The sequence below is a fragment of the Pseudorasbora parva genome, chromosome 10, assembly GCF_024679245.1.
Source record: "Pseudorasbora parva isolate DD20220531a chromosome 10, ASM2467924v1, whole genome shotgun sequence".
Taxonomy (NCBI): domain Eukaryota; kingdom Metazoa; phylum Chordata; class Actinopteri; order Cypriniformes; family Gobionidae; genus Pseudorasbora; species Pseudorasbora parva.
In genome coordinates, this window is record NC_090181.1 from 13,103,209 (window position 1) to 13,116,316 (window position 13,108).

Sequence of the window (13,108 nt, forward strand, 5' to 3'; positions counted from 1 at the left end):
CTGTTAGCATAGCAATGGAAAAAAAGAAGGACAATTGATTTAGGTTCACTACTATATATAAGACATTCCTCCTATAAGTTATTGTTGATGTTTACAAGTTGTGCCAATGTTAGAAAAAAGAAATGTCAATAAATATATCATAAAAAATAAGTGGTACTGCAATCATTTTGTAGCAAACCCACATTTTGGCCACACTTTTAAGGTACTCTATTTTCCTTTCCAGGGCTTCTATATCCCTCTCAGCCTGGGCTTGTCTGTGTTCCTCAGCCTGTAGGGCTGACGGTGAGCTCCCTACATCAGGCGTGTCAAGCTGGCATAGCCTATCCTGGAGCTGAGCTTTGACATCCTGGCAGGTCTGCAGGAAGGACTTCACATCAGCAGAACTAAGCAGGTCATGAGCCATCTCATCCTTCAGTTTCTGAATGTGTTCCCACCTGGTCATATAAAGAAACACTTTATAGGACCTTTTAACAACATGAAAGTATGGTGGGATGGTACGGCTGCACAAACAATGCTGATTATGCCCACATACCTGCGGGTTACGGTTCCAAGTCTGAGGTGAATTTCTTTTTTCTTGCTGTGCTGTTTTTTCACAAGCTCCTCTCCAAGCTTGGTAATGTCATCAAGCTGCTTTCTACCACTGGCTAGTTCAGTAAGAAAGTTCTGTGTATGGCATTGAGAAAGAAGAATGAAAATACCGCCAGTTAATTTTCCAAGCAACTTTATAAGATGCTCTGAAGGTTGTAAAGGATTCATTTTCTGGGAAAACTGACCTCATATTTGGCCTGTATAACCTCTAAGTTTTTGGTGTTTGAGCTGAAAGTGTTGAGGACATTCTCTTTGTCTCCCATCCAGGACTCAAACTCTTCACAGGCATTGTAGAACCTATGTAGTTGGGCAGTGTCATCCAGGATCTTATTTTTTGACTGGTGGGAGAAAATGTTTAAAATTTAAAATGGTAAAGAATAAAGTTCTCTAGAAGGATGATTGGTAACAGCTTGAATATTCACCTGTGCTAAATTATAAAGACTGTTGAAATCCTGTTCCAGATTACTTTGTGTGCTCTCTATTGTTTCTCTTTGGAAGTGTACATCAGGCAACGATGAGGCAACTATTTCAGCCGTACCACGGCGCATGGAACGAGTGCGACGGGGACGGCTCACTTTCCTTTTTGGACTCTCAGGTACTCCATTCGTAGGCTCAGGTAGTGTTACCTTGCATGAAAACACAAGCGAAAGCTGTCTAGTAAATGCAATTTTAAGAGAGGTTTACATGGTTCATTAGATTTTAAATTTAATTGAACTTGATAAAGAGTCTTACAGAAGATGGCAGCTCCCTTGTGTATGTGGAAGGTACTAGTTGTTCATTTCCTCTGCTGTCTCGAAGAAGCAATTTATCATTTTCCCTGCTGACAACTGTCAATATTTCTCCTCTGTCCCAGGTTAATTTAGGACCTGGAAAAATGGTCAGATGAGCTTGAAAGAAAAACTGGTTTAAGGTACACACAAACCAGACCAGTAACATTTGTCAAATATTAGCTCCAAAGGATGTGGTTTACCTCTGTATTTGAACCTAATTGCGGCTTGTTCTTGGGGTAAAGCCTTGCTAAGGACACGTTTGTCAGCTTTTTTATCCTTTTCATCTTCGCCATCTGATGAATCACTGTAGTGGACCATTCTGCTCTGCTGGGTTTCAGTCTTAAATTAATTAAAAATGTGTCAGTGCCACTGAAGCCCTTTCCCCTTGAACTATTCAGACAGAGTAAGTGCTTTATATAGATTGTCAATTAGGTTTGTTTAGTACATAATAGGCTGTTTTGGTCATGACTCACTGTAAGAGATGCAAGTTGGGCAGCACTCTTGGCCTGCTCACCCAGCCGTTTCACTTCTGAGGCATATGCTTCCATTTCTTTCTCCAATCTTTGGTGACGCTGGAGTAGAGCAGTACTGCTGGCCTCATCCTTTCCATAATCCTCGTCAATTAGAAGTGGTTTGCGGTCATCAAGCCATGATCTGGCTTCAGTAACATCTGCAAAATACTGAGAGAAAGGAGGGATGGTATTTAAAACACATTTTTAACCCAACCTTCATTCACTGAATCATAATTTCTCACTTTCCATTCAGGAGGAGCCTATACACAGCCAATTTTGATTTTTACCTGCTTGATGACATTGGCTGCATGCAGCCTGTTTTTTCGGATGGTGACTTGTTCTTTAAGTTGCTGCCATTGTTTCTGAAGAGTCCGAATCCACTTTTGGATGTCTCTCTCATTGGGGTGTCTCCCTCTGCACAGCTCTTGGCCTCTGGATAAAACCCCAGAGCATAGAGATTCCTGGGATTGAATCTCTGCTTCTAAAGCCTGCAACACACATAGACATTTTTGCTAATCTTAATAGCTCTGATCTAGTCACATTGAGGTTAAGTAACATTAGTATGTTGTCTTTCATAGAAGTACTTAACACACCATTAAGTATCAATAAGCATATATGTGGTTAGTGATAGATAGATAGATAGATAGATAGATAGATAGATAGATAGATAGATAGATAGATAGATAGATAGATAGATAGATAGATAGATAGGTAGGTAGGTAGGTAGGTAGGTAGGTAGGTAGGTAGGTAGGTAGGTAGGTAGGTAGGTAGGTAGGTAGGTAGGTAGGTAGGTAGGTAGGTAGGTAGGTAGGTAGGTAGGTAGGTAGGTAGGTAGGTAGGTAGGTAGGTAGGTAGGTAGGTAGGTAGGTAGGTAGGTAGGTAGATAGATAGATAGATAGATAGATAGATAGATAGATAGATAGATAGATAGATAGATAGATAGATAGATAGATAGATAGATAGATAGATAGATAGATAGATAGATAGATAGATAGATAGATAGATAGATAGATAGATAGATAGATAGATAGATAGATAGATAGATAGATAGATAGATAACAGTAACGTGTTTCTTTAATTCTTCAATTTTGTATTTTATGATAGTATGGATGGCCACATACCTTGTGTTTCTGAATGGCCTGCTGAATTTGACTGAGGTCTCTCCCCAGAGCTGCAGCCTGTAAGAGGACCCATTTCTCATATATCCATGCTTCTACTTCTTCACAATCATGGAAAAACTCAAAGACCTTCAGCTGTCCTTCAAGAGCTTTTCTCCTTTTTTGACAAGAACAGAGAATGTCATCGCAGTACAGTAAATGCCCATAGTCATTTTTTAAGATATGTTTCTAAGTATATAGTACTAGTGAGATTGAGGTGTGTGTGATGGAGTGAGATTTTTGTATTTCGTACACAGAATCAATCTTACAAATGTCCCCAAATAAAATGCCTTAGTACAACCAGTTTACCTGTTCTTGCTGAAACCCAGTAGGGAGTTGTACTGGCCATTAAGATCTTTAAATTCTCGCTGGACTTTTGTACCACCTTTGTGTTTAAACTTTAAGGCACTGCTGCTGCTGATGGCATTCAGGGTTTCTCCAAGTGAGATGATCTGAGTGTCTAGCAAGTCCTGCTTTTGCAGTAGGGATACCACCTCTGGCAGCTGTTTTCCTATGTCAGAGGAATCCACCTGGGTCTTCAAGCAGGAACAAAAGCAGTTTTTGATATATTCAGAATGTATAATGCTTTTTAAAATGTATTTATAATGTCTTTTTGCAGTAAAAAGCATACATATGACCCATTCACCTGTAATTCCCTGAGTTCCAGAGATATTAACTCAATGTCTCTGAGGACAGCAAATGTATTCACAGCATCTCCAACATACTCTTTCTTCTGCTGCAGAAGCTGCTGCAGAGTTTTCCATCGGTTCATGATATCCACCTGCCTGTAACACACAATACATAATAAGCACATAATATCTATGATTATTTTGTATTAAATGTTTCCACACACCTTTAAATTGTTTTTTTTTTTTTTAAATGTAAAGTCAGTTTCAACATCTACATTCCTAAGGATTAACACATGTTTCTAATGACTCATGGTTAGCCATGTATGTTATGCTAAAATGGGGGGGGGGGGGGGCAAGAATTAATAAGAACCAACAACAATTTGCATCAAGGAAATGTTATTTTATAGTGCCAGATTCAGTGAAAATGTGTTTTACTGCAATGTCTTTTCTACTGCCTAACATATATGAAAAATAGCTGTAGCTTCTTGTATCAGTAAGTTATTATAAACAATCTGCAATTCTTTGCCCCCTCACCTGCGAATCACTTGTGCCTTGCTGTGGTAGTTCTCTCTCTCAATGACAGCAGCCATTTCACTTAAAGCACGGAAACGTGGTTCACGAGCCAAAACATCTGTTCCCAGGGCCTCCAGTCTGCGAGCTGCTGTCTCAGCCTCCTCCAGCCTTTGTATTCCTCCCATGTCTTGTTGCTGGATCAGTTGCAGAGTGTCCTCCAGGTAGCTCTCCCTCAGCGTAGCCTTACGGCCAAACTTCTGGGCCAACTGTTCCAGCTGTTCCAGCCTTATCAGCGCACTCTGGAGGTCCCGCTCTCGCTGATATTCTGCTCGCTCTAGCAAGGTCCAGTTCCTTTCGATATCCCCCAAAGTTTTGCCTTCCGGAGGAATATAATCCCACTGGTTGTTTGCCCTCAGCTTAGTTCGCAAGTTGAAGAGGTGAGCCTCAATGGTCCCCCGCTCCTGGTACTTCGGAGGCTTCTCAATTGTGCGGTATGTCTTGAAGGCAGCCACCAGATGCTGCATTTCTCGCAGGGAGTTGGGGAAGGAGCGGTCATTGAGTTCCACCACCTTGGTCTTGATCCAGCGTAGTAAGTCAGACACCATGCCCTCATATAGGCCTTTCATATCATCCACCTCTTTCAGAAGGTCCACAATCTGCAGGCAGATTGACGGTCAACAGATATAACCTATATATTTTTAGAAAACACTGATGTCGAAGCAGATGAATGAAATTCAGCAGGACAGTTCAACATTAAACCATATAGTTGGATGTAATTTCAAACCTTTATGTCTATCTTTGAAATACAAAAGGAATCTTGAAAAATGTATTTTTGTACATACAGTGACAATCAATGGTGTTGTTCTGTTGTTTTGTCTCCCAGTGACTTTCATTGCATATTAAAAACAGTTGAAAAATTTCCACAGAGTATCTTCTTAAATGTTCCATAAAAGAAAGAAAACCATACAGGTTTGGATAGGTTAGGTTTTTACAAACCAAAAAAGGTAATATCCACTATATTACAATAAATAATAACAGAAAGTAGAATATATTTTGACCACAAGTTTAAAAACAAATTTCATTGACGGATGGGTGATTTGGGAGTATGTTTATGTTCAACAGCAACACTACATATATCTACTTTATACACACCTTTCCCACTTCTGGAACACTCCTTTGTGGCTTAATAATTGTGTGTCTCATGTTCTGCCATCGCTGCCACTGACTGCTGACATAGCCACTGAAAGCCATTGTCTGGTTTTCCAACCGCGTCACACCTGAGAGCTGGCAGTCTTACCATAAAATGAACACAGAGTCTTGACATCTCAGAGCCTGACTGGGCTTATCTTGGTCCCATCCATCCATCTGACGAGATCTGTCTGTCATTGTTTAATACACTTTTGTGACAGCTAACACTACTCCACAGCTGTGACCCAGTCAACACATACCAGTATTTCTATTCACACATGTGAACATAGTGGTGAGTGAAAGTGTCATACTGCACAAGAAGAACAGGACACTTCACGCCCCTGTTTTTCTCCATATGTATCCTGCCGGCATGTTAATTACATTGCCTGACCTCTGAGCTCATCTTTGCTGGATCAACTCCTCCTGCTTGTCAAAGAGTATCTGAGGACGTCTTCCTCCATATTGTCAACATAACACGAAAAGCTGTTTCTTGACAATGCAATGCAGGCAACTACCTCTCTTCTTTAGCAGAACTTACAGCTCAGAGTTGCGCTGATCTGATTAAGACCAGGGCTCCTCCTTTTGACCCAGAGTCAAATCCACTAATCCTAAAGAGTCTCTGAGATTAGAGTCCTCATTCAACACTGCAGAGGCTGCAGTTCATACTTTCACAAACAGAGGGTGTCAGTGCATGACACTTCCCAAAAAGCTTTGTGTAAATGTACATGCTCATGTGATATTGCTTTGTCCTTGTGGACCAAAGAAAAGTAAGGAAGTCCTGAACCGCAAGATGATACATATTTTTTCCACTCAATTATGTCATAATAACAAGATCTTATGTCGTTTTAATGACATCTTTTCTCGTAATAACGAGATGTTATGTCGGAAAAACAACATTATTTTCTCGTTAAAATGACATACATTTTCTCCTAATAAGGAAATGTGTTGGTTGATGTGTACAAAATATGGCTTTATCCACATTACAGAATTTATATAACCTATGTGCCTTTGTAACACAGAGTTGCACCCTATATATGCACTGGGTAAGATTTAAGAAATAAACCTAGGTGAATCGCATTGGTGTGTCATTCCCATTTTATTAAAAATACTGGTAAAATCCAAATGTTTACAAACATTATCAACATGTAGCTATTTCAAATCCCTAAAATGTAATGAAATTCACAACAAGAATGAAAAATATAAATGTACACAAAACATAAATTATGCCTTTCATTAACCTTCAAACTATTTTTATTTTAAAGCCTAAACAAATTACGCCAGCCTAAAATGAAACTGAAACCATTCTGCACAAATCCAAATATTTATATATTTAACACTTGGGTGCTAAACTATTTATTATGGTAACGATTTGTATGACTCGTGTCCCAGTCTAAAACAACATTCACATGAGCAAAAACGGGTTTGGAATAACACCGTAGAGCGGCAGGATGAACAGACAGAATAACTGAAGCCAAATAACTTTTTTTCTGCTTTTGTTTACTGTATTTTCAGTTTGATGCTGAATAGACTGTGAAATTTTGATTTTTCCCATAGACCTATAGCAACTTAAAATAGCCTACTCCTTCATTTATGGTAGTGTTTTAGCATATTTGAGTTTATTTATTATAAATTGTGTTTGTTTATTATTATTATTATTATTATTATTATTTTCAGCTTCATTTTAGGCTGGCGTAATTCGGTTAGGCTTTAAAAATAAAAATAGTTTGAAGGTTAGTGAATGGCATAATTTATGTTTTGTGTACATTTATATTTTTCATTCTTGTTGTGAATTTCATTACATTTTAAGGATTTGAAATAGCTACATGTTAATAATGTTTGTAAACATTTGGATTTTACCAGTATTTTTAATAAAAGGGGAATGACACACCAATGCGATTTACCTGGGTTTATTTCTTAAATCTTACCCAGTGCATATATAGGGTGCAACTCTGTGTTACAAAGGCACATAGGTTATATAAATTCTGTAATGTGGATAAAGCCATATTTTGTAGCTACGTCACTATACAACACGTCCTTATTAGGAGAATATATATATGTAGTTTTAACTAGAAAATTACATTTTTACAACAACATTTCGTTATTACGAGAAACGATGTCATTAAAACGACATAAGATCTCATTCTTTTGACATAATTGAGTGAAAAAATATGTATCACCTTGCGGTTCAGGGCTTCCGTAGTATAGTGTAGGCTATATATCTTAATATCTTATCTTATATCTTGTAAATAATTACATCTACTATTCCCAGCCAAACCTTAAGGAATAATTTTTATATACAACTAATAATTATTTTGGAATTAGTGCAGGTCAAATAACTTGCTATTAATATTATTTTAAGTAAGTTGCAAATATAGATATAGCTTGGGTCGCTTCTTCTGTATAAATGTATAGGATTTTTTTTATCTGTATTTTCACCGAATGAATGTCATTCAGTCAAGCTTGATTGCTATTGAAATATTATTGCACTCCTTTTCTCAACACACCACAATATTTGAGGTAATAATAATGTCCTCATTCCACATTGTTTGTGATGAGGTGAATTGGAAGAATTGTAAGTTCCATATCAATTGTCTAATTGCATTATGCACAATGGTATAATGACAGACAGCTCTCTGATCGCTGAACCAGCAGCCATATCAGTGCCCAAGACTGGTTTCCCACTGAAGCTAAGCAGGGCTGAGCCTGGTCAGTACCTGGATGGGAGACCAACTGGGAAAACCAGGTAGCTGCTGGTAGAGGTGTTAGTGAGGCCAGCAGGGGGCGCTCACCCTGTGGTCTGTGTGGGTCCTAACACCCCAGTAGTGATGGGGACACTGTACTTTTAAAGAGCACCGTCTTTCGGATGAGATGTTAAACCGAGGTCCTGACTCTCTGTGGTCGTTAAAAATCCCATGATGTCCTTCGATAAAGAGTAGGGGTGTAACCCCGGCATCCTGGCCAAATTTGCCCATTGGCCCCTGTCTATCATGGCCTCCTAAAAATCCCCATATAATGATTGGCTTCATCACTCTGTCTCCTCTCCACCAATCAGCCAGTGAGCGTTCTGGCGCAATATAGCTGCCATCGCATCATCCAGGTGGGTGCTGCACTTTGGTAGTGTTTGAGGAGGTTCCCCCTAAAGTGCTTTGAGTGCCTAGAAAAGCGCTATATAAATGTATCTAATTACTATTATTATTATTATATTATTTGATGACATATGGTGAACTTCTCCAATCATTTTGTCCACACAAACCTGTCCATTTCTTACAAAAGACTGCAAGATCACATTCTACCTCCATCCAATCAACAGCAAATGAATAGAACCAAATCCCTGTCCTATATTTTTTCTTCTGGATAACCCATTTCACTCCAATGTATATCAAAATATGCAAGAAAAGATCTATCTTCTTCTGCTATCAAAGTATGAGCAATATTAATAGTGTTGCTTGCCATAGCATTGTACAGTTGTTTGAACTGTGTTTGCTAACTAACCTTAGCTATCCTTTTCTGTATTGTCTGGCCCTGCTTCATTTTGGAGAAGTAGTGGTAGTAGAGAGAGACATAAGTCATGATGGACTTCTCATCGGGATGGGGAACCATGACATCTTCCACATCCAGGAGCTCCATTATACCAAACTCGTCCTCTGCCAGAGTGAAAGCGTGGGTGAGGTTCCTCTTTGGATCATCCTGGTGTAGTCGGTTGTAATCAAAAAGATCAGGCCTGTAACAGTGTTATCATAAAACCATGAGACGGAATAATAGAAAGGGAACTTGAAATACTGACCTTAGGCATATTATGTTTCCTATCAAAAGAGAGTGCTATCCACTCCAAATACTACCGATGGGCGTGAATTAGAGCATTGAAGGCCAGTCCATCTCTCCAGCTGCTTGAGAAGTCTTGCACATTGACATTGTTGTAACCGGCTGTCTTACGCTGACACCAGATCAATAGAGCTTCTTTGGCTGAGCGCCGTGCAGCGCTGGCATCACCCCCAGCCTGAAACCAAAACAGAATGTAAAACAGAGTGACAAACACTCCTTTTGCTTTTAGGAGTGTCTACAGGGGCCTTACCTCAACAATATTGATGGCCCCAATCTGGAAGCGGAGAATGATGATCCAAATTAGCCCCAGGATCAGGGTTCTGTCTCCATCCACAACATTTTCTGGACCAATCAGATCTACACGGATCTATAGGACGATGAACAGAGTGAAAAAGGATAACATACGATTATAAAGTACACCACTTAGTGTTTATCCACAGTTTACCTTTAAGTTGCTTTATGAAAAAGGCAAGATTTATATTTGCATTTTACTTTACTGTCAGTGTACCTTGGTTTTAAGGAAGGCAATAGCATTGCTGTTGTTTTCCAGACAGTGAACTCTTAGGGTGCGTCGACTGGGAGTGGGCAGTTTCTCCCCAGAGATGAGCTCCAAAAGTCGCACGAGATGCACACCAGTTCTTAGCTCAGTATATACATCAGTCAAGGCAACTTTTTCCTTTAAAGTGCATGCACATTAAAATAGTATTACACAGATTTTCACCACACCCAGTTTATACAATAAAATAATCATAAAGTAGAAAGACAATAGATGTAGGTGACAGTCAAAAATTCCTAAATCAAAAAATTCCATTTGTTTTATGCATCATAGGCAGTTTTAAACCAGCATTGGAATGAGAAAAAAAGCAGTTTGTTTTAACATTGTGCTTGGCTTATTGCCACTGTATTTCATTATGACTTGACTCACATAAACTCCTCTCAATAAAGCCATATTGCTCTCAACTTTCAAGCAAGAGTATTGCAACCACTCCCTAATACATGTGTTGTGGGAATCTGATGTCTCTGAACAGATCTGCTTACTGCCTCCAATAGGTTCTGCTTACCCAGGGAATGAATGGAGGGAGCTTAGAGCACACCCTGCTCCTCTGGTACATCCTCAGAGATGTAATTTATCACTCAAGAGCAATGATAAAAAAAAATCTGCTTGCAATTTTGCAGCTTTCATAACTGCTTTTACAAGCAAGCGTGATGTTATCAGCTAACTGCTAACTTACATAAAAATGTAAATGCTGTATTTGAGTGGAACATATTTTCTCAGAAAGCAATATTTAGTTATTTTTAATAATCAGCATGACCTTTTTTAATAAACATGTTATGAAAAGTGTCGTTTGACACAGAACAATACACAGGAGCAAATGAGGAAGGGGAAAAGGAAAGGGAAACATTTAAAACATGTCATTCTTTCATACAGCTGCCTGTATAGAGCTATTAATATATTTGTGTTTCGTTGTAGCACCACTTGTCTTTATTAACATCTTCCTGCTGTTAGTATTTATTATGTAAGTTAAGACTCTCAGTTGGTTCACACAACAATGGCAGTAAGTATAGAGGTAATATGTAACCACTGTTAAACATAACACTTAAAGGGAGACGTATACAGTGGAATAGCTGGTATAAAAAACATGTGTTGACAGTCAAGGCGGTACTATTTCCTTCCTAGATCTAATATTGGTGATGTTGATGTAAGACTGTGCATTACAATATGATTTATCTGTGCTTTCCCTCCTCTGTGCTGGTCAGTCACACTGTAAAACGCTCAAAAGAAAGAATTGGTTTGAGTAGAGTCAACTCAAATTAAACAAAATAGGTCAACCAAATTTACTTTTGTGTAATTAGAATGTTATTTTTCTTTTAATTTCACAAAGCTGATGCATTTTAATAATCTGAATTGTTTCATTGTTTTGATTTTTATGAACTTGTTTCTTTTAATTTAGACAAACTTAAATTGAACTGAAACTGGGCTGGGATATCTATTTCTCAGCAAGCAAATAGATGGTAATGCAATGAACAATGTTTAAATAAATTATGACCTTAACTGGGTTCAAGGGTTCACAACTACAGGTAATCATGCTAGAGTGAGCACATTACATCATAAAATAAAGTAAGTCACAGGACTGTGATCAGGATTACTACCATTATATTACAGATATCACCAGAATTATCATGATATCTGGTCATGAATCATGAATGTTTCTGTAAACAGATTGCTGAATCATCAACAGAAATCTGATTAAAAGGATAGTTCACTTTAAAATGAAAATTCTGTCATCCTTTACTCACCCTCAAGTTGTTTCAAACCTGTATGAATTTCTTTCTTCAGCTGAACACAAGGGAAGATATTTTGAAGAATGTCAGTAAGCAAACAGTTAGCTGGAGCCATTGACTTCCATAGGAGGAAAAAAAAATACTATGGAAGTCAATGGCTCCAGCTAACTGTTTGCTTACTGACATTCTTCAAAATATCTTCCCTTGTGTTCAGCTGAAGAAAGAAATTCATACAGGTTTGAAACAACTTGAGGGTGAGTAAAGGATGACAGAATTTTCATTTTAAAGTGAACCATCCCTTTAAGATAGGTGGATTATTTATAAATGTATAGCTAGCTAGCCATATTGTAGCTTGAAAATTACAATTAGAAAAGTGCGGGTCATTGAACATGGATCAGTGTTTGGTGCTTTGTTGTGTCACTGGCTGTAGATTGTGTTGCCTGAGCTAGCATTGAGGTTTAGGAAGGCTTTGAAAGGACCTGTTCGTACCCCATTCTTTGAAAAGACACTGTTCATCCATTTTGTGTAGGTCTTCTTCTGCACCGTCATCCGTTGTTCCTGAAGCTCTCGGAATCGGCCATCCGACTCCTCTCCATCTCCCTGTCTAGACATCTCTTGACTGTGTCAATCCTGATAACAACATATGAAAAATGCATGTAAATGTTTCAAAGATGCAAAAATCTCAAATTCCAGCTTCACCGCATGTCCTTGTTCGTTTACAATAAATAACAGCCTACGATGGGCTTAAACATTAAGCCATGCACATGACTGGTGAGGCCTTTTGAGATCTTTTGGAAAGTTAAAGTAAAAGTGGATAGTACCAAGGAAAGGCCATAAACAGATTTAAAATCTAAATAAAAATCTACTTTGTTCTCTGGTATTAATGAGGAATTGAAAGTATCAGGGAAATCATGCCCCTTCTGCTGAGAGTGTAATTATAGACTGACTGTACAGAGACATTTTAAAGCATCATAAAAATACCTAGCATTTCCAAATCAGGTGGTCAAATCACTGTATCGGTCATCAAATAAAATCCTTGAGTCATCAAGGATTACATATACTTAGTAAAATGGCCAACATTTCATTTTTTTAATCTTTTTCAGAAGTTACACTGTATACCATCATCTTAGTAGCATATTCATACTATGCAACCTATATAGAAAAAATATGTTTATCCACATTTTATCAATTCAAAACCACATCCACTGTCAGAAACGTATTCCCCCCCCCCCACCACCACCACCAGATTTAGTAATGGCCATGTTACTATGTGTTATACTACAAAAACTTGCTAAATGTATGACACATTTAATATTTTTTATGATGCACAGCATGCAATAAACGATGAATTCACTTACCCTACTCAAGGTTTGTTTTCAACTTTCAAAGATAATTTGAAGTTCATCATTGCAAAAACTCATGATTTGAGAGTAATCTGTTAAATCCTCTTTAAGAATGATCCGTGGTGAGGAAATGAAGTGAACTTTGATGCTGTTGAACTGAAAGGGAGGGCAGTTCTCACTCACCTGGCAATGTGCTACTTTGGGGTTAAAGGTTGCAGTCATATTTACTATTACATGCAATTCACCAACACACACCTCTCTACATGGCAATCCAGGAAAAGCCATGCCACCAGCCATTACTGT

At 38.3% G+C, this 13,108-nt stretch overlaps 1 protein-coding gene across 1 annotated transcript in view; it reads right to left on the reverse strand.

The window, feature by feature from the left end:
• The window catches only part of sptbn5 (spectrin, beta, non-erythrocytic 5), a 35,426-nt gene extending 22,475 nt beyond the window's left edge, over window positions 1-12,951 (reverse strand). The window contains exons 1-18 of the mRNA XM_067455195.1: window positions 12,821-12,951; window positions 11,952-12,092; window positions 9,688-9,855; window positions 9,430-9,546; window positions 9,197-9,354; window positions 8,850-9,078; window positions 4,191-4,825; window positions 3,674-3,812; window positions 3,337-3,563; window positions 2,992-3,145; window positions 2,158-2,358; window positions 1,832-2,038; window positions 1,559-1,697; window positions 1,321-1,454; window positions 1,011-1,214; window positions 774-926; window positions 533-663; window positions 183-434 (exon numbers count right to left, since the gene is read on the reverse strand). Coding sequence (XP_067311296.1) covers window positions 183-434; window positions 533-663; window positions 774-926; window positions 1,011-1,214; window positions 1,321-1,454; window positions 1,559-1,697; window positions 1,832-2,038; window positions 2,158-2,358; window positions 2,992-3,145; window positions 3,337-3,563; window positions 3,674-3,812; window positions 4,191-4,825; window positions 8,850-9,078; window positions 9,197-9,354; window positions 9,430-9,546; window positions 9,688-9,855; window positions 11,952-12,074 — 3,371 coding nt within the window. The 5' untranslated portion in view covers window positions 12,075-12,092; window positions 12,821-12,951. The remainder of the gene's footprint in view (window positions 1-182; window positions 435-532; window positions 664-773; window positions 927-1,010; window positions 1,215-1,320; window positions 1,455-1,558; window positions 1,698-1,831; window positions 2,039-2,157; window positions 2,359-2,991; window positions 3,146-3,336; window positions 3,564-3,673; window positions 3,813-4,190; window positions 4,826-8,849; window positions 9,079-9,196; window positions 9,355-9,429; window positions 9,547-9,687; window positions 9,856-11,951; window positions 12,093-12,820) is intronic.
• Between the last annotated feature and the right edge of the window lie 157 nt (window positions 12,952-13,108).